Consider the following 22,652-nt stretch of genomic DNA (forward strand, 5'->3'; position numbering starts at 1 on the left):
TCCCTGGTGGTCTAGTGGTTAGGATTCGGCGCTCTCACCGCCGCGGCCCGGGTTCGATTCCCGGTCAGGGAAGTTCCATTTTGCTGCCGCTTTTCGCCCGCGGCCTCCACGCGTTTATCCACCCCCCCCCCGTGCCCACACTCCCCACGCGCCCACACCCCCCACGCGTGACTGCGTGATTCGCTCCCTCCCGTCCCTTCCACGCCCGCACTGCGCACGCGCCCCCCTCCTCTCCTCCCCCCCCTCCTACCCCCCACATGCGCGCCCCCGCCGTGGGCGGCGCGCTGCGTGCACGCGCCCGCGCGGAGGACCGGGAGCGGCGCATGCGCGGTGCGTGCTGCGCGCGGCGCCGGCCCCTCCCCCGCCCGCCCGCCCGCGGTCGGCGTCGCCGGGTCCCGTCAGGAGCGGTCAGGGGGCGCCGCCGCCGCCCGGAGCCGCCCCCGCCTCGCCCCGCCCCGCCCGGGGCTGCCCGGCTCCGGCTCCGGCTCCGGCTCCGGCCCCGACCCCGGCCGCGGGGTGCAGGTGAGCCCGGCACGGCCTCAACCTCTGGGCCTCGTTCGTAGCGCAGGGCCCGGTCCTCGGCCCCGCCGTGGGGGGGACGTGAGGGGCCTGAGGGGGGACGGGGCTGAGGGGATGCGGGGAGCTGAGGAGGCTCTGAGGGGGATGGGGAGGCTCTGAGGCGGATGGAGGCTGGGGGCTGAGGGGACGGGGGCTGAGGAGGCTCTGAGGGGGGCTCTGAGGGGCCTGAGGAGGCGCTGAGGGGGCTCTGAGGCGGATGGAGGCTGGGGGCTGAGGAGACAGGGCCTGAGGGAAGGTTGGGGGCTGAGGAGGCTCTGAGGGGACTGCGGAGGCTCTGAGGGGGATGGAGGCTGAGGGGAGGTTGGAGACGGAGGCGAGGCTGGGCCGGAGGGGGCTCCGAGGGGAGGTTGGGGGCTGAGGGGGCTCTGAGAGGGCTGGGAGGAGGTGGGGGGCTGAGGGGGCTCAAGGGGGGCTGAGGGGAGGTTGGGAGGCTGCGGGGGTGAGGGGGGGGGGGGGGCTGAGCCCTGAGGGGCCCTGAGGGACCCCGAGGCCCAAATGGAGGCCGCAGGGCCGGGGGGCCATGGGGGGTGTGGGGGCGAGCAGCGGGAGGGGCTCGGGGGAGGCACCAGGGGCTGGGGGCATGCGGCTGGGGCTGGGGGCACGGGGCGAGCCCGGGGGGGGGGGGGGGTTCGGAGCCAGCATCCATCCCTGCGTGCTGCGGCGCTGGGAAGCACTGCGGCGCCTTCCCTGGGAAGCTCCTGCTTGGGGGGGTGGGAACCCCTTCTTCCTCCTCCTCCTTCTCCTCTTCCTCCTCCTCCTCCTCCTCCTCGTCTGCCACCCACATGCGCATTCCTCCGCCGCCCCACAGCGTTTTAGGGGCTTGGATCCTCAGGCTCCGGGGCTGTAACGATTGAGAAAGAGACAAAGCAAAGGCCCTGCAAAGGTGAATCCTAAATGAAAGCCGTTTGTGCGCCGCGGGGACTGTGATTCACCATGACTGGCTTTCGCTGGAGGGATCTCGGAGGGTTTTTGCTTTCCCTTCCTTACGTTGTTCTACTTAATTTTTTTTAAAAATGATTCGGAAGTGCTCAGGTTATGCCGTGCTTAACGAGCGGCGTATTACCAGGAAGTAAATCCAGCTTTAAAATAGGAAACTTGCGAAGGCAGCATTATTCTAATTATTTGCGCGGCGTCTTGTGGCTCTCGCATTAAGAATTCCAGGCAGGAAATCCCGGTGATGTCGAACGTAACGGGACGAAGCAGAGACAGGGAGTTCGCTGGTAACGCCACGCTCCTGCCTTTCTGATTATCGATACCTCGCTGCCGTGGGCTTTATTGCTGGGGGAGCCCTTCCCTCCTTGGAGAGCAAGGCGAAAACCCTCCGTGCCTGCCTGTCGCTGGGTGACACGGAAGGGAAAGCTAGCCGGCGCTATGGTTTTTTTAAGGTTTGTTTTTATGGAGGTATTAATTTTGGGGTAATGAGTGCTGAGAGACGTTGCTGTAGAGCTGGCTGTGCTTAACAGCCGTTCTCATGCGGTAAAGCTGAAGAAAACTGCGTACATTGGGTACATAATCATGCGGCAGTATAAAATAATTCTCCTAGCTAATGTCTGTCAAATGTTCCCGTGCTGGTTTATCTTTAGGAAATAAAAACCTTGTCTGTGTGTTTAAATACCGTATGAGTTTGCTGCTACCGAGGCAAAAACTTGCAGGCCACGTTCACCTGGTGGTGGTTCACCCGCTTCGTTGGGCAGGTGAAGCTCTCACAAGTAGCCAGATGTGAACGGAGCCAAGAGATTTTCCTTTTGAAACACATCAAGACTGTACCTATTTAGCTTCTTACGTAGTGTCAGCCACGTTTAAGTGGAAATTATTACGCTCACAACAATTTCATTAGAGGTGTTTTAAAGTTTTAAGGCATCCGTCGGTTTCAGGCTGCTTAGCATCGCTGTTTACTTTTTTGTTTACCTCTGGTAGAAAATGGTGGAGTCCTAATCTAAGAGGTTCTGAGAAACAGGCACCAAATTAATTTGCATTAATGAATTAGTTCTAATAATTTAAGTACGCCCTGCTTTGGGAGGGGGAAAAGAGGGGCGACGGAAGCTGGAGTGAAAGAGAAATTGATTTTGACGGAGTACAGAATGCGAAGAAGTTTAATTTTATTGAGCAGCTTTCTGCGGTTTTCTCGTGGTGCTCTGAGGACTTCAGAGAAACGTGTCGTGATGTTGGCTGAGCAGCCTGCGCTGTGGGTAACCCCGAGCTTGGAGGTGAGGCTTTGACTCACACAGCTGTTTGCAAGCATAAATAAATGTCTCTTCCCTCCATCCGTTACTTCGTCTTGGGGATTGTCCGTGGCATTTAAATGAAGGGGAGGTGCTGCAAGCCCGTCCTTTTTCCTCCTGATTTCTGTTGTGTTTTATCGATGAACTGCAGGACCGAAGCGGTGGTAAAACCCAGGTGGAGACTTCCTAACTTCACGGGGCGGCTGCCGCTATATTTAACCAGCCTTTATCAGGGAATGGCTGCACAAAGCAGCGTCTTTGTAGTGTGTTTTGTATCCACGTAGCCCTTACATCCACATTAATTGCTCCCCACAAGCATAAACGCCCTTTCGGGCTGCCCTAAAAGCCAAGAAACCTCACCAAGATGGTGAGCCTCCTTCCCTAGCACGGCGTGAGCAAGCCGGCGCAGTTTGTGGTCGAGGTGGCAAAGCCGTCAGTAATGTCAGTTGCGAAGCTACCCGAGGTGGTTGGAGCCTGCAGATGCCGGCTTTGCAGCTGATCAGAGCGGCGGGGGAGATTTCTCCGCTCCACGGGTAAGCTTTTCTGTGGGGCCGAGGGCAGGCGCCCGTCGTGGCAGCGGTGAGGCTGGACACGCGTGTTTCGGAAGGACGGAGCGGCCGCAGAAGGTGGTGTGGGGGCCTGGTGCTGCGCAGGTCGGGTCTGAGCCTCTTGGCTGGGCTTGCAAGCTGTGGTGTTGGGTGGTCGCTGTCAGTGAGGGCGTTGTTCATCCTCGTATTTCTTCTTTGTGAGCTTCAAGAAATGATCTGTCTGCATTCGGGGACTTGGGTGGTGAACGTTAGTGGGAGCCTCGCTGGGTTACTTACATCTTGGTTTAGGTCAGATGTAAAAGTTGCTGATATGGCTTTTTTTTTTTTTTTTAATTTATGAATTCAGTTCCCTGAGAGTCCTCTCTGGGAAGGTGGGCATGCTTTGAGCATGGCAGGTGGTTCTGCAAACCCCTTCTGTCCACCTAAATACCTTAACATGCAGCAATACTGTCACCGGCCTGCGATAAATGCTGTGCTTCCCTCGGTTTCCTGGTGTTTTCTCTTATTTAAGTCTCTATAACGTGGACATCCGGATCAAAACGTGTTTTCGGTGTGTTTGGGCAGCCAGGAGGCTGGCCTCGCCGCTCGTAGCTGAGCTCCCCTGCTGAGCCCAGCACCCCTTTGCAGCTCTTTGCCACCGAGCGGGTGGGAATCGGGCAGCACAGGAGCAGGGCCACCCGTTCCTGGGAGGCCTCACCCAAAGAAGAGGCGCTTCCAAAGCCGGGTTTGCGCTCTGTTCAGCAGGTGGCCTCACCTTTGGCATGGGACCCCTAACCTGGAAGCAGACGGCGCGGAGCAGCGCAGCGGACCGCGCGGCAGCCTCGGGAATTAGTTGTGTGACCGCCTGCGCTGCAGGACGCGGAGGGGTCGTGGCAAAGTCTGGGCGGAGGTACGAGGGGCGCGCCGAATGCTGAGGACCGGAGCAGAACGGAGCGCTTCTTTACTTTAACATAGAAAAAGTGTTTCCCTTGTGCTCCGGTAACTTAAATCAGGTGAATTAAGCAATATGGGTTTAGAAGCGTCCCTGTAAATGCTTTGCCTGTTTAACTCTCTGCCTGCGCTGGCCAACAAAGCTCTTCTCCGATTTCGGGAAGATTTGGTGCCTGGGTGTTTGCAAAAGAAAAGGCTTGAAGTAGAAAGGAAGTGGCGGAACGATGTTGGTGCGTGGCTGTCAGCGGGTTGCCGATGCTCGCAGCCGCTCGGGAGCTGCATGGGAGTTCTTGCTGTTATTTTAATGTGTTTTCTGTGAGGGGTTTGCTACTGCCTCGGCCGCCGTGTGCTGCTGGTCTGCTAACCAGCGACTGGGTTTGTTATTGGAAGGCAGGCATTTGAATAGTGGTATATTTTAAGATTAACTCGGAAGTTCAGTCGGACTGTTATCTTCACAACTGGGCTTCGTCTGTTTTTATTCAAAAGTACACATTTTAGCTCGAGAGGCGCTCTGTTTCCTAGCGCAGACAGCGTAAGCTGATAGCAAAGAATTACATTCCAGAAGGTAAATTCTTCAAAACATCGCTGAAATATTTTAATGAGGTGATAACAGCTACCAAAAAGAGTAACGATTTTCTTCTCTGCATCCAGTAGCTAAATAATAATTCCTGATGTTAGGTAGCGGGGTTTTAGTGCACTGGTGCTGTGCAGGTTTTTCCTGGGCTGGGGTGAGTGGGCCTGCCTTAGGACGCGTTCAGATTTCTCGTGTCCTGGCAACTTCTCCTGATTGCACTGAACTTTTATCTGCATTGCACTAAAACGTGCCTGTTTAAAATCCTTCTCTGCCTTCTTCGGAGATGGCCGAAACACTTCGAATGCCAGCACGCTGTAAGGGCAGCATTAAAATTCCGTGCCTTTTTCTTCAAGCTGCAGGTTTTTCTTGTGACCTGGAGGTGCAGCGGCATGGCGGTACCCACGCGAACAGCGCGAGGCTTCTCAGCCCAGGTCAGCCTAAATTAGCAGCTGTTCCCTTCCTTCCCTTTCATCACCCGCTCAAATCTGTTGTGATGAGAATACAGGTTTTTGATGAAAGATTTCTTCTTAACTCAGCGCTGCGACTGCATGCTGTTGGGTGAATGATGGAGCAAGTAAAAACCCCAGTGGCATTTAGTCGCCTCTTCCCGAAGCGCTGCTCGCCGGCTCATTGTTTTATGTCATGATACGTCATTCTGTTCTAAAAACTCAGCGCAGCGACATGAGGTGAGCTGTCCTGAGCCTGCTTTCACGGGCTGGCGCTGCTGCGGCTGCCCGACGGCTCTGAAGGTCGGGCTCTGCACCCAGCTGGGCGCCCTGGCGCTGGGCAGGAGCTGGCCGAAGAGCCGCAGCCAGACCCGGGTGCTTCCCCGCTGCAGCCCTCGGCTCAGCTCTTCCCCTCCCTCCGAGCAGAGCGTGCCCCTGCCTTGCCTTATCCGCTGCACCAAGCCCGGTGGGTGATTGAGGCGTGAGGAGGTTGGTTCCAGGCGGCACACGGTGAGTATTTCCACGTCTGTGAAGGATATAGGAAGAAGCAGTGGCTAACTGCTCAATCCAGGAACGCTGATGTGCAGCATCCTGCTTTTGCTTTTGTCACGCCTTCCTCACTTGGCTTCGCCTGGGTCTTCCTGCAGCTGCGTTACCTGGTAGCGGTGATGTTCTGGCACGTTCGTGGCCAGAAATACAGCCAGGATAGGAAAGGGGAACGTGTCGGACCTATAGCATGGTAATACTTCGCTGTGAGGGTAGGAAGAGCCCAGAGTTTACTGATGTTACAGGAGCCAAATAGGAAGTTACAAAAAGGAGAAACTTGCACAGGTCTGTTTGCTTTTCTCCTTTTAAGTCTTTACATTCTGGCTGTATTTCAAAGGAAAATATTCTTTTTCTTTCCATCTGTCATTGCTTATTTGATGTCTTACCAGGATTTTCTGTTCCTGTGATGGCAATACCTTAGCAATCTTATTTATGCTTGGAAATATTTTGCAGTTTTTGTGCCACAATTCCAGCGCGGGGTGTGTAACAGCCGTGTGGGCCTTGGCCTAGGCTGGGCCAGACATTAAAGAGATTTCCTTAGGAATCTGCTTTTCACAGCGTGGGGATTTAGGAACATTTCCCGGAGAAACATAAGGAGGTTTAAAGCTGCACGTTGGGAGAAGGGGGACTTGGGAGGCCGAACTCCAGCTGCTTTGGTGGGCGGTCGCTTGCGATGATGGCTGCAGTCATCCGGGACGTGCCAGGTGTGGGAAATGCCTTCCACTGAGGCAAGGTTGCACCGCGTGAGATATTTATAATTTCAGGTTTCAGCTGTTCTTGCTTGGCGGGCAGCTAAAGGATTTAACAAACACGCTAAGAAATGTCTTAATCTTGCTTCTCTGAAGTCACGAGGGCAGCGTGGAAGTTGGTGTTCTTGCTGCTGCTGCTAAGAGATGCGAGAAGTGGGATGAGAAGCGGAACGGGACGCGGTGGAGATCTCGATCGGGTCGCGCTGCACGTCTCCGACACGTGACGGCTGCGATAGCAGCGGGCAGAAGGGGCGTGAAATAAAATCACCGTGTGTTCATGTGCTTGGGAAGGGCACGCGGGGTCCTTGTGAAATCAGCCGCTGTCTTGCACAGGGAATTGAAACTACTATTTTTTTTTTTATTTTTTTTTTTAAGTTTTGCTCTAGTTCGGATCCAGCAGGGGCTGGTGCTGTCCTGACATGGCGCCAGGTCAGAGCGAGCACCCGTGCGCCATCTCGATTCGCCTCACCCTCCACGACGGGCTTGCGTTTCAGGCGGGGGACCTCGCTGCTCGGGGACGTCGGTGGGGCAGCTGTCTGTTTCTTTTCCTCCTCAGGGGTTTCTTTTCCTTCTTGCCCCGTTTGGCATCTCCTGTTCTGCTCATTGCTGGGGAGGGAAGGGAGCACGGCATTGCTTGGTGCCTCAGTTACAGCCGAGGTTTCTCATGGGCAGTAACCGGCAATATTTGGTGATATTTTCAGCTCTAAATTGAGTCGAAAAACCCCATTCAGTGACTATTAAAAACACTGAATTGATTCAAGTTCCAGGTTCGCTTCGAGTTCCCGTTCTTCGTGAGCTTTAGGAGCGCTTTCCACGTGATAACCACCCAACTCCATCAGTCGCACGGCGAAGCTGTTTCTCCACCGAGTGTGACTGCAGCGTGTGCCTCCCGTTACGGGGCTGAGCGGGGGAAGAAAAGCAGGCGATGAACCACGTCTGCTCTTTAGAAAGCTGCTTTCCTTATCACAGGGGTTCGGTTCGGCAAGCAGGCTGGTGGTTCTTCTTGGAGGTCCTGAAGTTAGTGCCAGGAAATACCGTACTGAGCTTTAAATAGATCAATTGCAAAATAAATGCATGTTATATAATAAATATGCAAAATAAATGGATGTTGAACAGAAATATTTGACCTGGATGACAGTGAAAATATTCCTCTTTGTTAATGACTCTCTCCCTCAGTGTTTTTTCCTTTCCTTACCTAGTTCTTTATTTCCATGCTCACTTAATTCATCCTCATGGCCCTTACAAAAGTTGCTTTGCCACAACGTTTGCTGTTGACAATTAGCTTAGGAAAACCAGGCAAGCTGAATTAATCAGAAGTTGTTTGGGAGCTGCGTGGCTGTAGCTTCCCAAGCACACGTCGTCATTTCCCTGAGCGGTTCAGATAACAGGAACAACGATCCGCATGACTTTATTTTTTGTTACCAGCCCTGAAACGGGACGTGTTGGATGAAATACCTTGCGTGACGAAATCCCAGCGTCTCCCGTAGCTGTCCTCTCAGGTGCAACTTCGGAGCCCGGTTTCCTGCATCTTATCTTAAAACCACGTTTCTTCCCGTGACTTGTTCTGCTGACATCTTCTGCATAAAGCCTCTTGCGTGTCAAAAATTATCTTTCAGCGGTGGCTTCCACTCTTCCTTCCTTGCCGTTACGAAGCTGCTTATATAGATATATAAACTTGCTTAAAAGTAACCCTGAGTAAGGGAACAGCGGTATTTTGCAACAAATTCTGGTCCTCTGGGGGTCTTCAGGAGGAGGTACTCCCAGATCGTGAGGATACCGGTGCTTTAGCTTCACGTTCACACCATCACACCGCGGGCACGGGCAGAGCAAGGAGATGTTTTACTCTGGTGTTAGTTAGGATCAGAGGGAGGAATGAAAACAGCAGTCACAAAAACCATAGGGTTTTCTGGCTTCGTTCTCAGCTGTTTGGGTGGAAAAAAAAAGACTAAAAGTGCTAATGTTACGCTTTACACCAAAACTAAAAGCCACGTGTAGTAGGAATGGCAGCGATTAAATTACGAGGTAGTATAATAGCGGTGGTTTTGTCCTGATTCCTCTGAAGTGTGATTGCAGTCAGAAAACTTACCTTATAAAAAACATACGTGTTGAAATCACTCAGTTACAGTCAGTCTAAAAGGCGCCTTTTTCCCTGAGTGCCAGGTTTGCAAACCAGGTCCGCGGTCTCAAATTCCCGCTGTGTCTTGTTGTTAATCACCGGTGAGGAGTGGGAAAATCAGCTCCGTTCCGTTACCTTAGGATGTCTAAATTACGGGCTTGCTTCTTTTGGAAATAGCCAGGAAACAGTGGTGCCAGAGCGAGCGGTGGAACTGGAGACAAACGCACGGCTTGCGGGTGAAATGTGGGCAGGGAGAGAGAAGAGTGGGAATAACTATCGGTACGCTGAGGGCAGGAGGGAGGGCAGGGTAACGTAAACCTCGGCTTGGTGAGACCACGCCGTGTAGTTAGGAAATACCGAGGAGTTTATCCCCTGTGAGCAAACGGCAGCTCAAATGGAAGCCACGCTTTACCAACCCCTGGGCTTTATTTTGGATGTTTCCAGCCAAAATGAGCCCGGCAGAGACAACGAGCGAGGGCTTGGGTCCGGAGCACGTCGCAGTCCCGACTGACTCCACCACGGGGATCGTATGCTGCTTCACGTGTTGGGGTGTAATAAGGAGAGAGTTACGTTAGCAAATCATTCACAGAGACTTTATTCGGTGCTGTGAAAGCCGTTTTTAATTGCTAGGCGCCAAATGTGTGTCATCAGCCCCAAGGTACTTTTAGGAAACTGCAGAAAACTACAGTCCGAGCTGTATAAACTGTGCAGGTCGGTTCAGATTGTGTTGTGGAAATATAACTCCTTTTCTGCTCAGGGTACCAGCGTGCTGGGTAGCTGAACGGGCAGCTACGAAGCTCCTCGTGCCCGTGGAGGTGATTTCGGCAGCGTTTGGCGCTGCCCAGGGGGACGGAATCGGTAGCATGAAGGCGACCGAAGAACGTTTCGCATCTCCACCTTTTCTCGTTTGTATCAGCTGGCTCAGTAAATCCATGGTTATGACTTTCACCTGGTTATTGTTTGTTTCTGTTCTGCTGCTCTGGGCTCGTGGGGCTTTTCAAGCTGCCTCCTGCTTGCGGAGGTGAGGGGTGTGCCTTGGGGTCCTGCGCTTGCTGGGGCAGCGTCGTCCGGAGCTGAGGTGACGCTGGCCGCACAAAAGCCACCCGTAGGTGGTCTCAGTCCTCACAGATCCTTACCTGGGCCTGGAGGTGCTCTGCTCGTGCCCGCTCCCCCTCACAGCAGCCCAGCACCAGGGTTTGGAGGGGTTTCTCCCACCTGCTTAGGGCCCGCTTCTTCCTGGTGACTCCTTTGGACGCTTCACTTCTTGTGTGGGTGCAACCTGGAGAATAGGAAGGGAAAAACAGCCTGGTAGTTTGTTGTTGTTGTTTTCAAACGTACCTTCTTAGTGTCTAATCTTGTCTGAAAAGAAAACAAATCCGTTGTGCCTTTTTTTTGCCTTTGTTTCTTTCTGGTCTGATAAAGAAGCCTTTGAATGCCTGCTAGAAGCTTGGGTTTTCTGTTTCGTACGGGAGGAAATTAAAATGTTCTTTTCTCTGGCAGTTTCTGTGAGGAAGTGAAATGATGAAACAGTGAAGTCTCCTCCCCGCTCCACAAAAACCGGGGAAATGCAGTTGAGTAAGTAGGAGGAGAAGGGATTTTTAGAGATGCTTAATTTTTAAACTGTGCAAAAGGCCAGGTCTTTGGAATGAAAGTCTTCACAGCTGAAGGATACAAGCGCTGCTCGAATCCTTGCGTGTCGTCCTAGGCTGGGGAGACCCAATCGGATACCTGAGGTAAAAGTACGTCAGAGAAGAGAAGCTTCTTCTTTTCTGTCTTGATCGGTTAAGGGAAAAAAAAGGTGAAATTTTGTAGATTTTTAATACCTACTTACCCTGTGAAATAGGAAGAGAGGACGTGGCTTAACAGAGACAGTTACGTTGGTTCCTGGTGTCGGACAGAGGCACTTAAGCCCTTTTTTTTTCCTGACCTGCTTGGAGTGGTGGGTGGCTGTGTCTGGGAGCTTGGCTTTCGAAATTCTGCTGGTGTTCTGCTTCTTTTGCGTTTTTGTTCCTGACTTTTGAAGAGGGAGATCTGTGTGCTGGCCTGGGGAAGAGATAATTAACAGACAGCTGAATGGCAGAGATTAATGACCTGAAAAGAGAGGTAAAGGTTTTCAAAATAAAACGTTCCACTCGATCGTTTTAGATCAGGTTGAACGCGTGCAAAGTACCTTCCGTTGTTGGTACAGCCTGGTCGTTTTTGCTTTTTTATGCGTTAAACTATTAAGTCATTAACAAAAACTTCATGATTGAAATGGCCAAGAGTTTATTTAATGACAGACAATTGCAATAATTGATTAGTTGTGAAATAATTCAGGTCTACCATTTGCACTGCGTAAAACCATACTCCTATATTCCTGTTCTGGTGTGGGGGGGAAGAACTTACCTTTTGTCTGCCTCCATGGCTGGTAGCAAGAGAAGATAGATGGATTTTTTTTCTCCCTCTCTTGCTGCTGTAGATGAGCGCGGGGCAATCTCGCCCTGCCCTTCCCAGTTAATTTCTAATAAATCTCTTTCCCTTTGGTGGACAGTTTGTAATTTGAAAGATGGGTTCGTGTTTGGGAATGTCACGCCGTCTTTTTTTTTTTGTGTCTCAGACTGCTTACGTGGCTTTTCTGAGATGTACTGCGTAACCTTTCTTTGTTCCTTCTTTTTGGCTCGCCAAAAACCGCCTGTGCTGCAAGAAGGTGCTGCTGGGCGGCCGGGCCTCCGTGACCCACCTGGAGCTGCCTGGCTTTCCTGCACGGCTTGTCTGCAGCTACACGGGGCTCGGCCTGACCCCCCAAAGCAGCAAGGTGCTTGGAGCAGTCCGTGAAGGTTTGGTGCTCCTGTTTTGACAGCACGATCCAGTTTGATGAACCTTCTGCCCCATGGGTGCCTGGGTTTGGACATTTAATACACCACCTTCAGTCGTCTTACCCACAAGTGTGGCTTAGCAGTGTCAGCTGTATTTTTATGCGAGTAAACCCATGTGTTTCTTTAACACGTCTGTATTTGAAGTGTAATGCTTTGGCTACGTTGGTGTAGTTAGTAGCAGTAGGACTTTTTAATAATATAGTTTAACTCGCCTAGCATGGAAGGAGCTGCACCTCTGAATAGACGCTTTTAAAAAAGTGCACGATCTCATTCTTTAGCAGAAATAAGTGACGTTAGCATCACTCACGCACAGCACTGAATGTTTTCTCTGATTGGTTTTAGTGCACTTTCATGCTATGAGCGGTCAGCGATCCAAACACCGCGTAGATGTTTATGGAGAAACGTTTAAGAGTAATAATGAGGCAACCAACAGAACTGCTGTTTTTTCTTAAATTTTTAAATGGCTGAGTGAGCAAATGCAGTTATTTCCATAGCCATATATAATTTGTGACATTTGCACTCTGCCATATAAACTACTGTAATGCCATAAGCAATAGTTTAATTTTGCTAAAGGATTAAGTAGGAGAAATGAAATCCTAAGTAGGGAATCTATCCTAAAACAGGCTTTTAAAGAATAATTTTTCTAGTTGAGGGGATAGAAAATGTAAATCTAATAGTTAATTTTTTTCATGATATAGAAGCCATTCTTTAGTAGGTTTGAATCTTACTCTAGTATAAGGTCCAAGGTCACAAGTTTTTATAACAGGTTGGTCAATCAGACTTAAATGGCTACATTTTAATCTGCTAAGCTTGTTAGAGCAACAACACTCGCGGCGCTGTAGTTAAGTTTGCTCCAAGTTTCAGTGCAAGCTCAGGCCGTAATGACGGGCCTTATCTCAGGCTAGACCTGAATTAACAGGGAAGTTGGGTTGCCTGGGACTTCATTTATTTTAAAACTGTTTTTTAGCGCGTACTTCAGATAATCCAGTGGAGATTTTATTAAAACTTTCACTGCTGGACGCCTATCTTCTGTTCCAAAGGGAAATGAATTTGGCCTTCTTTGTGGGAGAAAGATGTGTGCGTTTGGAATTAATTCCGTGGCTCTTAGGTCAGCCTTACATGGGTATTTATGTGTTAAAACTGTCTGGAGTCAACATGCTCTTCAGGATTAAGGTCAGAAAGGTCTGTTAACAGCTTTCTGCAATTACACTTTACCAACTTTTGATTCAAACTTTAGTAGAAGGCATGCGTGAGTTATGGTGCAACGCTTCAACGTAGGGTTTTGTTTCTGTGGTACAATGAAGGAGAAACGATTCTTCTGGGATATAGGATTTGTAGGATGTGTCCTCAGTTTCTGTAGTTTAAAAGCCTCTTGGAACAAGGTTTTCATGGGTAGATGTCTTAGCTAAAACTCCAGTATTTCAAGGCAGCTGGGAGAACGTTTACGAAGAGTATAACAGGTAATAGGACTTGTCAGAGCGCAGTTACTCGCCAGTGTGGTTTACCTTCAGCCTTTCACATCATCTTTCTGATACTGGTTCATCTTGGAAGTGATGTGAGCAAATAAGGACGTGAGAATAAAAAAACCTGGGAGTTTCTATTCTGTTTACTAATTGTATTTTTTGCCTTAATTGCAGCATTAATTCTTTAAATATTTGGTAGGTGTGGCATAGCTCGTGTACGTGACGTAGCTTTTGAAGCAAGGCATCCTGAAGATGCTTCGCTTTCTGCTGACAACCTCTGGAGCAGGACGATGACAGTTCTGTTTGTGCAGTTGTTGAATAATGATGGTTCTCCGGCACGCGTCAGAAGAGGTTAGGGCAGACAGGAGGAGAAAAATACGGTTTTATCAAAAAGGGTAGGTCTGGGAACGTCTGATTTCTATAAGGAAAAGTTGGCTTATATCTCTTGGCTGGAGGAAGAAAAGGTGCTGAACAGTACCTACAGCCAGTGTACGTGGAAAATGTAGTACATTTTAGATAAACTGGATGCAGATTTGCAGAACAAATGAAGCTAGAAGAACTGGTGTTGGTATGAGCAAAATAGTTGAAAGAGCAGGCAGACGTCCCGAGCGTGTTTCTTCAGCTGCGCTACAAACCTTCGTGCCGTAGTTGTGATACTGCTGAGCTGTTTGGAACCAGGTGACATCCATTAATCTTGATTTTTTTTTTAAAACACTTCCTTTTTCTTTTCAGATTTTTGTCCTTTCGTTTTCTCTCCCTTTGGTTCTGTTCTGAACGCCGTGCAGTGAGATACCCGGGGGTAACTCCAGGCAGGGTGTGACACGGAGCCGGGGAGCTGCCGGCCGCGGTGCAGGAGAGCCCAGGGCGCCCTGCGGCTGGTGCCCCGCTGGCGGCAATAGGAAGGAGGAGACGAAGCTGACTGTGCTCTGATCTAACCAGAAGTGACTTTGTGACTCCTGGCGTGGAGTAGGTTTGTTCTGTACCTGCTTAATCAGAAATAAATTCCAATTTATTGCAGTGATGGCTTTTCCCTAGGGTTTCCCGCAGCACCACGTAGCTTTCTGAAGGTCCCTCTTGTTCATGTTCTCTTGTTTTCATGGTCCGCAGCAGTCGGTGTAACTTTGTCTTGACCACCAAAAGGAGTATTTTCTGTTGCTGCATCACCTCAGGTTCTCTTCCTCCTCGTACGCTGAAGTGAGACTTGTTTCTCCTTTGTGCAATCTGCTTCAGAGCACGGGAATGGGAATTATAATAGAATAGCTCTGTCGGAAGGGGCCTTCAAAGACCATCAAGTCCAACTGCCCGACCACTTCAGGGCTAACCAGAAGTTAAAGCATATTATTAAGGGCGTAAGAGCCATCCTTTAGGTTAAAAGTGAGGTTTTCTTGGTGGAAATTTGCCCTGGCAAAATGAGCTGATGCTGCTGTGCAACTGAAACACACGGAGCAGTCTGGATGTGGTGTAAAATGACATTGAAATTGGCAGAGTGCAGCGCAGCCGCTCCGTCTCCTCGCACGCCTCGGCCATCGGAGTGGCAGTGCAGCTACTAACGGTGAAGAAAGGTGCAGTACAGACAGCGCTGTTGTTTCCATTGAAAATAAAAAGAAATATACATGTTTGTCAGGAAGGCACCTGAGATGTGAACACTGCTAAACCCTCTGTGCTGTGCAGGAGTTGCGGAGCTGTGGTTAGCCTTGCCTGGACCTGCAGCCGGCTGCTCCCTGGCGAGGGAGGCAGGAGAGGCTGCGTGCCTGCTGCTCCTGCAGCCCTCCTGGTAGCTAAGCTTCTTTAGCAGTCTCTCTCTAACAACATTACAGGTTCTCAGGACTTAAAAAACACGCTTCCCTTGTTGTAAGTCCAGATCTTTCACAAATGCCTAAGAAGAAAAAGTCTGAAGTCTTACTGATAAGTGTTGTTATGGTTTGTGTGTGCCCAGAGCTATTTGTGTGCCTGGTATCTTATTTTGGTTGCGTGTTCCTCTTCGTGTAGGAGGCTTGGGAGAAGAGGCTGAAGTTGCAGATAGAAGCCCAGAGCCCTTTAAGTATAGATTCAAGTATTTCTAACTTCATTTGACAGCTAAGCGTTTCTGAAGATAATATTTTACATTGTGGAGATTTGCTGTAGTGTAGGATATTTTGGGCAATAAAAATACTCTTGTTTTATTTTGGATGTTAACAGCAAGGCAGCGTGTGAGTGAAAGCATGGTGGGAATACTGAGATGCAGCCTTCAAAATACGTTCCCTGATGCCAGCTGGCCACGCGGTAGGAAGGTGTATGTTAACTGTGTCCTGGCTGCAGGATGCCTCCGTGTTCCCGATGGCTTCAATATTTATCTACTTCAAGTGAAAATTCTGCGTAATTAGATAACGGTTAACTTTTTCTATTTCCCTTCCTTCTCATCTTTAGCACATTGCAAAGGATTGTTCCAACAAAATAATGGGATGACAAGTCCTCAGCGTAAGTCAGTGAAAAACTTACTGCTTTTGTTTTCTCTTTAGGAGATTCAGTTCTAGAGGTGCCTGCGAGCAGTTACCGCTTACCTCAGAATAGTCGAACGAGATTCCAGGTGAGTGCTGGGTTTTGTGGTTTCTTGCAGCTGTGCGGGATGGCAGCCTGTCTCTTCGGTTCCTGCCCCGCACTTCCAGCATGGCTTTGCATTTCATTTTCTCATATTTTACCTAGTGTTCTTCTGTGGTAGGATTTTAAAAGTTATTTGGTTTCCTCTGCCCCTCCCAGACTTGTTGGTGGTGCTGAACATCCACAGCTCCTTTAGCAAGCAGCCTTTCCCTGAGCCTTCCCCCCAGTGAGGAGTTCTGAGTGAGCAGCTGTGCCTTTGTGGCTTACATGGAAAAAAAAAATAATTTGAAATGTGGAAAGTGATATCTTAGGCAACTTGGTGCTATAGTTTCCAAAGGTTTGTTAACACCTAAATATTTAATGCCCCAGCCTTGGAGTGAAGTGGAAAGCTACTGTTGTTAGGCAGCTCGTGGATGCTGGCGGCACTGAAATAATGCCGGCACTGTCTGATGAATTAGCCCTCCAGCGCTGTGCTGCTCCAGGTTGTGGTTCTTGCCAGCAGAGATGTGACTCCTGTGATTCGGTGCTGTTAAAAGCGCCTGCTGACTGCGTGAATAGCCGAGGTAACCTCCACCCTCCTTCCTACCACACAAATAAGCGCGGTTTCTTGGAAAAGGTGCTGCCCCGCTCGCTGCCCTCTTCCAGTTCAGGTCTCTGCACCTTCTTGCTGCGGGGTCAGCTGGCTGCCAGAGCCGGAGGAGTGGTGGAAGTTCATGGCTGGGGCTGGGAGAGGAGGAGGCAGGGCCCCTGCTGCCGGCAGCTAGCTGTTAGCTCAGGAGGCCTCAGGCTGAAGGGTTTGGAGGCTGGGAAGGTTTAGAAGGGAGAAGTTTCAGCCCTCCTTGCTTCCGACCGCCTGACCTGCTGTCATCCTTCTTGGTGCTGATCCTCTCTGGGATGTCCCTAAAAAATGGCAGGGAACTGTCCTTTTTTCTTTGTTGTAATTGTAGTCTGCCATTTTGATGGGTTAAATTCAGGTTATAAAAGGGTCTAAGAAGCGGCAAACCTGGCAGAAAATAACATATCAACAGTTTCATGAAGCTTGATAGGATTCTTTTGGGAAGTTAAAAAGAAAATTAGTCCAAGACCCAATTTGCCGTTGATGTATATAAGATGTTAAGACCAGTTTTCATGTAACTGTCCAGGTTTAATCTAATTCTTTTTGTTAAGCTGGTACCAATTACACTGATCTGGCCACGCTGAAAACAATTGCCTGTTCTATTAAAGCTGACTAATGCAGGACGTTCTGGTACACAGATGGTTAAAAACTGTGCTGTTTAATCCAGGGGATTACCTTTCTTCAGGACCTTCTGAGCGAAACCTCTTCAGGGAATCCTGCTTGCTTAGGATACGCAGCAGATGGCTTGTTACTGCTGGGTACAACACTTCAAAAACAGAGCAGCTTTCAGTGCTGTGAGTTAGAGCCACTTGTAAAAACAGTAGGGTAGGTAATACCCTGCTTTATGAAGTCCTGTAAACTTAAATAACTCGCATCTTTATTGTATTTGTAATTCTGTTCCATATTTGAAAAGCCAAAGGTTACATTCATAGTCATAAGGCTGCTCTGATCCTTTAAATAACAAGTTTCCCAGGTGAATTCCTGTTACCCCCTTGGCCTCCATTCTTCTGCCGGTACCTACGTGTCCTCTTTGTACTGGTATTAAAAAGTAAATGCAAGCACCCCGCTACCCTGAACTTGTCAGATGAAAATGATTACAAATTGTAGCAGTATGAAATTTTCTTCCTATGTCTGTCTTTATTCTTGACATCAGCCTACAGACTGATAGACGCAGCCTGGATCAAATTGAATTTGTTTCTACTAAACCAATTGGCCCTCGTTTAACAGCAGAGATTTCATTAAGCAGAACATGGTGTGTACCTGTGATCTGCAGCATCCGTGCGCCAGGGGCGTGTTGGATTGATTTGGAAGGGAGCTCGTTTTGCCTAAGTGGAGCTACAGACTGCTAAACACAGGTAGTGGAGTGACAGAGAAGCGTCCCTGGGCAGGATGCTGCTCACAGCCGGTGGGCGTGATAGAAAGTGCAAGAGAATTTCCCAGGAAGGCCGTGAGGAAGAGGTGGTGGTCTCAGTTGATGAGAATGGAGCGCAGGAGCCTGCGCAGCCATCGGAGCAGCCTGTGCGATTAGCTAGATTACCGGCTCCGCGGCAGGATCACCGGTCTTTGACCTCAGCAGTGGGACTGCTGGGGGGGCAGGCTGGTGGTGGCAGGCGTGGAAAGCCCGTCCTGGAGAGGGTTTTGTCTCCTGTGCTCTTGGACGGGGTGGTTCTTGATGGTTTTTCCTCTCCTTGATATTTTTCCCCTCCTTGATACTCTCCTGTGGAAACGGTTCAGTAGCTTATCGCTATCTTTTTAAAAGGAAAAAGAAAAAAAAGATTTTTTTCTTCCTACATACATATCCTCCTTCCTGACTTGGAGTGTATTTTGGATTCTTGGCCTATGAATTTAGAGCTGCTGCTATTATTACTACCGTTATAATCATCATCATTATTAATTTATCGCGTCCTTATTAGGTAGCATTTAATTAAACTCACCAGAGCTGCCAATGATTTCTTGAAGGAAATTAGATGAGAGTTTACCAGTTCAGCAGGTGCACTGCAGTTACCAGTGTTAAACTAAGTTAAAGCTGGGGAGGCCAAACGCAGAAGAGCAGTTATCAGGTAGGCTCTGAGACAGACAGGGAAGGTCTGATGTCTGTATCCGTATCCATGCCACTTAGTCACCTTTGTGCCAGGATGACGATACCTGTGCATTGGAAACAGACCTGGTGTGTTTTGTGAAGTGTATCAGCACCACGAGATCCTATCAAGACCCAAGCAGTGAAAGATCTTAGCGTGTTTCTTTCAGGTAGCATTTTAAAAGCTGAAGTTATTAACTTTGTTATATAAGACAAAGGGTTAAATTTGAGAAGTCTGGTGCTTTAAATATCTTTTTCAAAGTCTACATAATCTGGTGTGGGCTAGCTGTAATGACATAATCCAAAAATAGCCAATAGTCTTCTCTTCGATGCTCATCCTTGCTGCAGTTCTGCAGCTAAAGAGTGGCAGATGCTAATCTCCTAAGGATGTTAGAGGACGTATCCAGATCTGTCCGCGGCGTGTCACCGGGGAGACCTCCAGGGTCTGCACATCTGAATTTAGAGCAGGAGGCTGTCGCTTTCCAGTAGCGTGACCGATCTAGCGTACCAGTTAAATGGTTGATTTGGTTATTACAGGGGAGATGGACGTGGAGCTTTGTGCTTACCCCGTGCACCTGTGGTGCAAAAAGGCAGCCTCGGCGTAACAGCAGCCTAGCTGTTGTCCAGTTATTTTTCTAGGCGTCGTCATGAGTAAGTAATATTAAGACTAAGAAAAAAGATAAACTAGCATTAGGGATGTGCATGTAGTACATACCTGTAGCTACGCTTCAGCCGTTGATTTTTATTTTATTTTTTTAAAGAGTGGAATTGAGTATATACACCGGTGATTCTACAGTACCTGGTGCTGCGCTGGAGATGTAGCAGTTTTCACTGATAATTCACTGTTGGGTTCTTTGAAACTTTTAAACTTACACGTTTATTAAGAGCTTTTTCTCTTCAATGCCAGTTAAAACCTAGAAGGTGAATTTTCACATACAGTTCCCATACCCTGAAGCCTCTCTTTTCAAGGCTGATTTGTCTAATAAGGTCTTTGTTCTTTTTAGTTTAAACATTTCTTAATCTTTTTTTTTTTTTTTTCCAGGGACCACTCCTCTGTTCAGGTTGGTTAAGATGGCAGACCAGAGGCAACGTTCGCTGTCTACCTCTGGAGAATCGTTATACCATGTGCTAGGACTGGACAAGAATGCTACTTCTGATGATATTAAAAAGTCATACAGGTAAAGTTTTGAGTCTCATACCTGTTGCCCGATAACACGAATAGCTTTTTAAGTGTTTGACAGATGTGGTATTTATGTATAGGCTCAAGCTGGTTTATTTAAAACCTTTGCAAGAAAAATCTGCGAGGACACCAGGTGAAAACACGTGGTTTCTTTTAAAAATTGTGCGGAAATCGTGCCTAGACTGTGTGCGCCAGTGTTGTTAGATCCTTAAATTTTATTTATAGCAAGTTAAACTCTCAAATATGCAGTATCATTATGAACGTTCTTTATCTAAAAGTTGAACCAAGTTTTAAGGGTGGGATCAGAGTTTAACTCCTCATTTACGTTACGTAGCTTTGTGCCCGGCTTAGAGAACACAGCTGGGCAATCCTGCACCTTCACCCATCATTCCTAGTTCTGACACAGCGAGGTACAGACTGAAGGTGTAAATAAGGATGGAGGCTGACAATTACTTCTTTCTAAAATTACATTCAAAATTTCTTACTTTATGTGGAGTTATTTTTAAAAGAGAATTTTTTCCAACTTTTTTTTCTTAAAGTTGGACATGTGAAATGGCTTCACGTTGACCAAGTGAAAACTTAGGATGGTTACGGGACTTTATCTTCCCACATTCCCCCCAGACCTGCTTATGTGCAATTGCTTTTTTACCTGAAGCATGAACTAAATACGGTCTTGTTAATTATTTGCCAAGTGGCAGTGTGTTTAACATTACACTAGGGGTCAGTAGAAATCTTTACTTGAGAATACGCTTCATAAGTTTTCTTTTAGTCTTCAACATTTACCAAAACCGTTTTCCCTTTCAAAGTCACTTTCTAATACTGATAGCACTTGCAGAGTGAAATCCATGAATAAATTGGGCAGACAAACTATCAACAATTAGCTATGGCTTTCTAAAACCTAACTGGAAGTTTGAGGCAGTAATCCTCTAGCCTCAGTGACCAGAAAACGACTTTGCTCGTGGAGGTAAAAACTGCAAACTTTTTTTCCTTTTACTGGCCACCTCTTGTTTTCGTTCCATTTGATCTGGAATGTCCTTTGCTGGCCTGTGGGCTATGGAATCTGTGTACACATGGGAAATGAAAAATATTTATCTATTGCAACCTGATAGTAGCTAAGTCCTCTTCAAGTTTACATAACTTCCCTCTAATTATAAAAACTGTGATTGTTTCAGTCCTCACCGAGCCTATGGCATTACTGGCAGCCCTGGGTGTTACCTTCCCATGCAACACCATCATAGTATAAAAATGCTTCAAGCGCACACTTGATCTATTATTTGAACTCTGATGTTGTGTATGTGCATCCAAACCTGTTCTTGCACAAATCTTTTATCTGAATGTTGCCCAGCTTCAAAGTTGTGATGTGTAAATGTCTGCAGGCTTCTATGTGTTTGTTAGGTAACAAGGCTCTTGTGGTCATTTTCTACAGAGGACAAGTACCTTTTTGGTGGTGGTGAGCTATTGGCATAGAATTCCAAATCACTTTCTGTTTTGGAGCACAAATGGCTCAAACGGCCAAACAGTGTTTTTTCTGTGCTCATTAAAGAGGTGTTTGGCCAGTACTGATTTCTTTCACTGCTTGGGCTGTGTCTGAACCTGCAAATTCATCAGTGCTTAAAGTTTTGGATATTTTGTGCTATCTGTAGTGACCTCTGGGTGCGGTAAACTGCTGTCATTTAGTTGTAAGATCTAGGATGATATGGGGAGGTACGTTATCATTTCCTGATATTTCGAAACTCGAAAGCCAGTTCTATTCTAGCAAGACTTGAACTGAAAAGTATTTTGTACCTGCACAGGAACTGGTGAATTAACCACAAGTGATTGTTTGTTCTATTTTTGTGTTCCACCACTGTAGATGAGTTGTGGCAGCTTGCTTATATTTACTCTTTGATACTATATGATAAACGTGTGGTGTCTCTCTTCTGTTAGCTTGGTTTTTGCTTCAGCAGGAGGAAAACCTACTGGTGGAAATTGCTGGGGCTGAGGGGTAAAAAGTGCTTTCTTCTTTTCTTCAGTGTCCCATTTTTTTTCCATTGGATTTCTGAGGATCCAATCCAGCAGTCTGAAATCAATCCTGCAAATTAAGCTAGACAGCGCTGTAGTGTTTTGTTGTCAACAGGGAAGTGAATCAGAAATGAAGGAAACCGGAGCTGCTTAGATACTTTCAATGGGAACTGGAAAATCTCTCTTGAGTGGCAGGCTACGGAATGGGGTGGGGGGGATGAGGAACACAAATCCCATTTTGTTAATCTATACTCTTTTTGCTTTCTGCAGGAAACTTGCATTGAAATATCATCCTGATAAAAACCCTGATAACCCAGAGGCAGCAGAAAAGTTTAAAGAGATCAATAATGCACATGCAATATTGACCGATGCGACAAAGCGAAACATTTATGACAAGTATGGTTCTCTGGGTCTGTATGTAGCAGAGCAGTTTGGTGAAGAAAATGTGAACACGTATTTCGTCCTATCCAGCTGGTGGGCAAAGGTAAATAAAAGTGCAAAGTTATTCGGGATTGACACTTAAAATCTTTAAAGGACTCCATTTGAAAATGGTGCTTGCTTTTACTTCTGGAACTTGTTGAATCTCTGACACCTTGTAATTTAACCTTCTCTTAACGGTGACTTCACAGACTCCAGATCATTTGTTCGCTTGCCCGTCTTTGTTTCTTGTGCGGTAGAAAAGAGTTTCACAGTATGCCAAATTGCACAGCAAGCTCATGTTTCTTCACAATACTTTTAAAGGTTTTTTTAAAAGGTGAAATAATTATTGTATAGCCGTCTTCTGTCAGCACCAAGGAGTTATTTTACTGGACTCATTATTTTTAAGCATAATATGCGTGGTTATTTTTATCCTGTTGCCAGCATTGTCTCCATCTCAGTTCCCTTGCAGGAAGCGAAGTCACCAAATCGTGGTGGTTTGCTACCTTGTACAATTATTTTTTCAAACAGTTAGGCAGTGACCTCTCTGAAAACTTTCATTTTGCTCATTGCGACTCACTGTGATGGGCGCCCAGACAGACTCAGCTGGCTTTGTGTTGGGTTGCTCAGGTAGTGGTGGGATCTAATCTCCTAACTTCGGTGTGATGAGCTTTGCAGCCATGCCTACGGCCTTGGGTAAGTCCCTGCTGTAGGTACATGACAATCTGTACGTCGGCTAGCTAGTGTAAATCTGTT

The 22,652-nt window shown here is 48.0% G+C and overlaps 1 protein-coding gene and 1 non-coding gene across 3 annotated transcripts in view; both read left to right on the top strand.

Annotated features, from left to right (window-relative positions):
* Positions 1 to 72, top strand: TRNAE-CUC (transfer RNA glutamic acid (anticodon CUC)). The gene has a single exon. It is a non-coding gene; the product is annotated as a tRNA-Glu (tRNA).
* Positions 73 to 361: 289 nt separating this feature from the next.
* DNAJC5 (DnaJ heat shock protein family (Hsp40) member C5) overlaps positions 362 to 22,652 on the top strand; it is a 31,222-nt gene continuing 8,931 nt past the window's right edge. The window contains exons 1-4 of one of the 2 annotated variants that reach the window (XM_066978119.1): positions 362 to 522; positions 15,527 to 15,594; positions 19,341 to 19,476; positions 21,750 to 21,963. In XM_066978119.1, the coding sequence (XP_066834220.1) occupies positions 19,370 to 19,476; positions 21,750 to 21,963 (321 nt within the window). In that variant the 5' untranslated portion in view covers positions 362 to 522; positions 15,527 to 15,594; positions 19,341 to 19,369. Of the gene's footprint in view, positions 523 to 5,604; positions 5,810 to 15,526; positions 15,595 to 19,340; positions 19,477 to 21,749; positions 21,964 to 22,652 lie in introns of those variants that run through there. The other variant, XM_013188927.3, reaches the window with a different exon arrangement.

The sequence above is a fragment of the Anser cygnoides genome, chromosome 16 (genome assembly GCF_040182565.1).
Source record: "Anser cygnoides isolate HZ-2024a breed goose chromosome 16, Taihu_goose_T2T_genome, whole genome shotgun sequence".
NCBI lineage: Eukaryota > Metazoa > Chordata > Aves > Anseriformes > Anatidae > Anser > Anser cygnoides.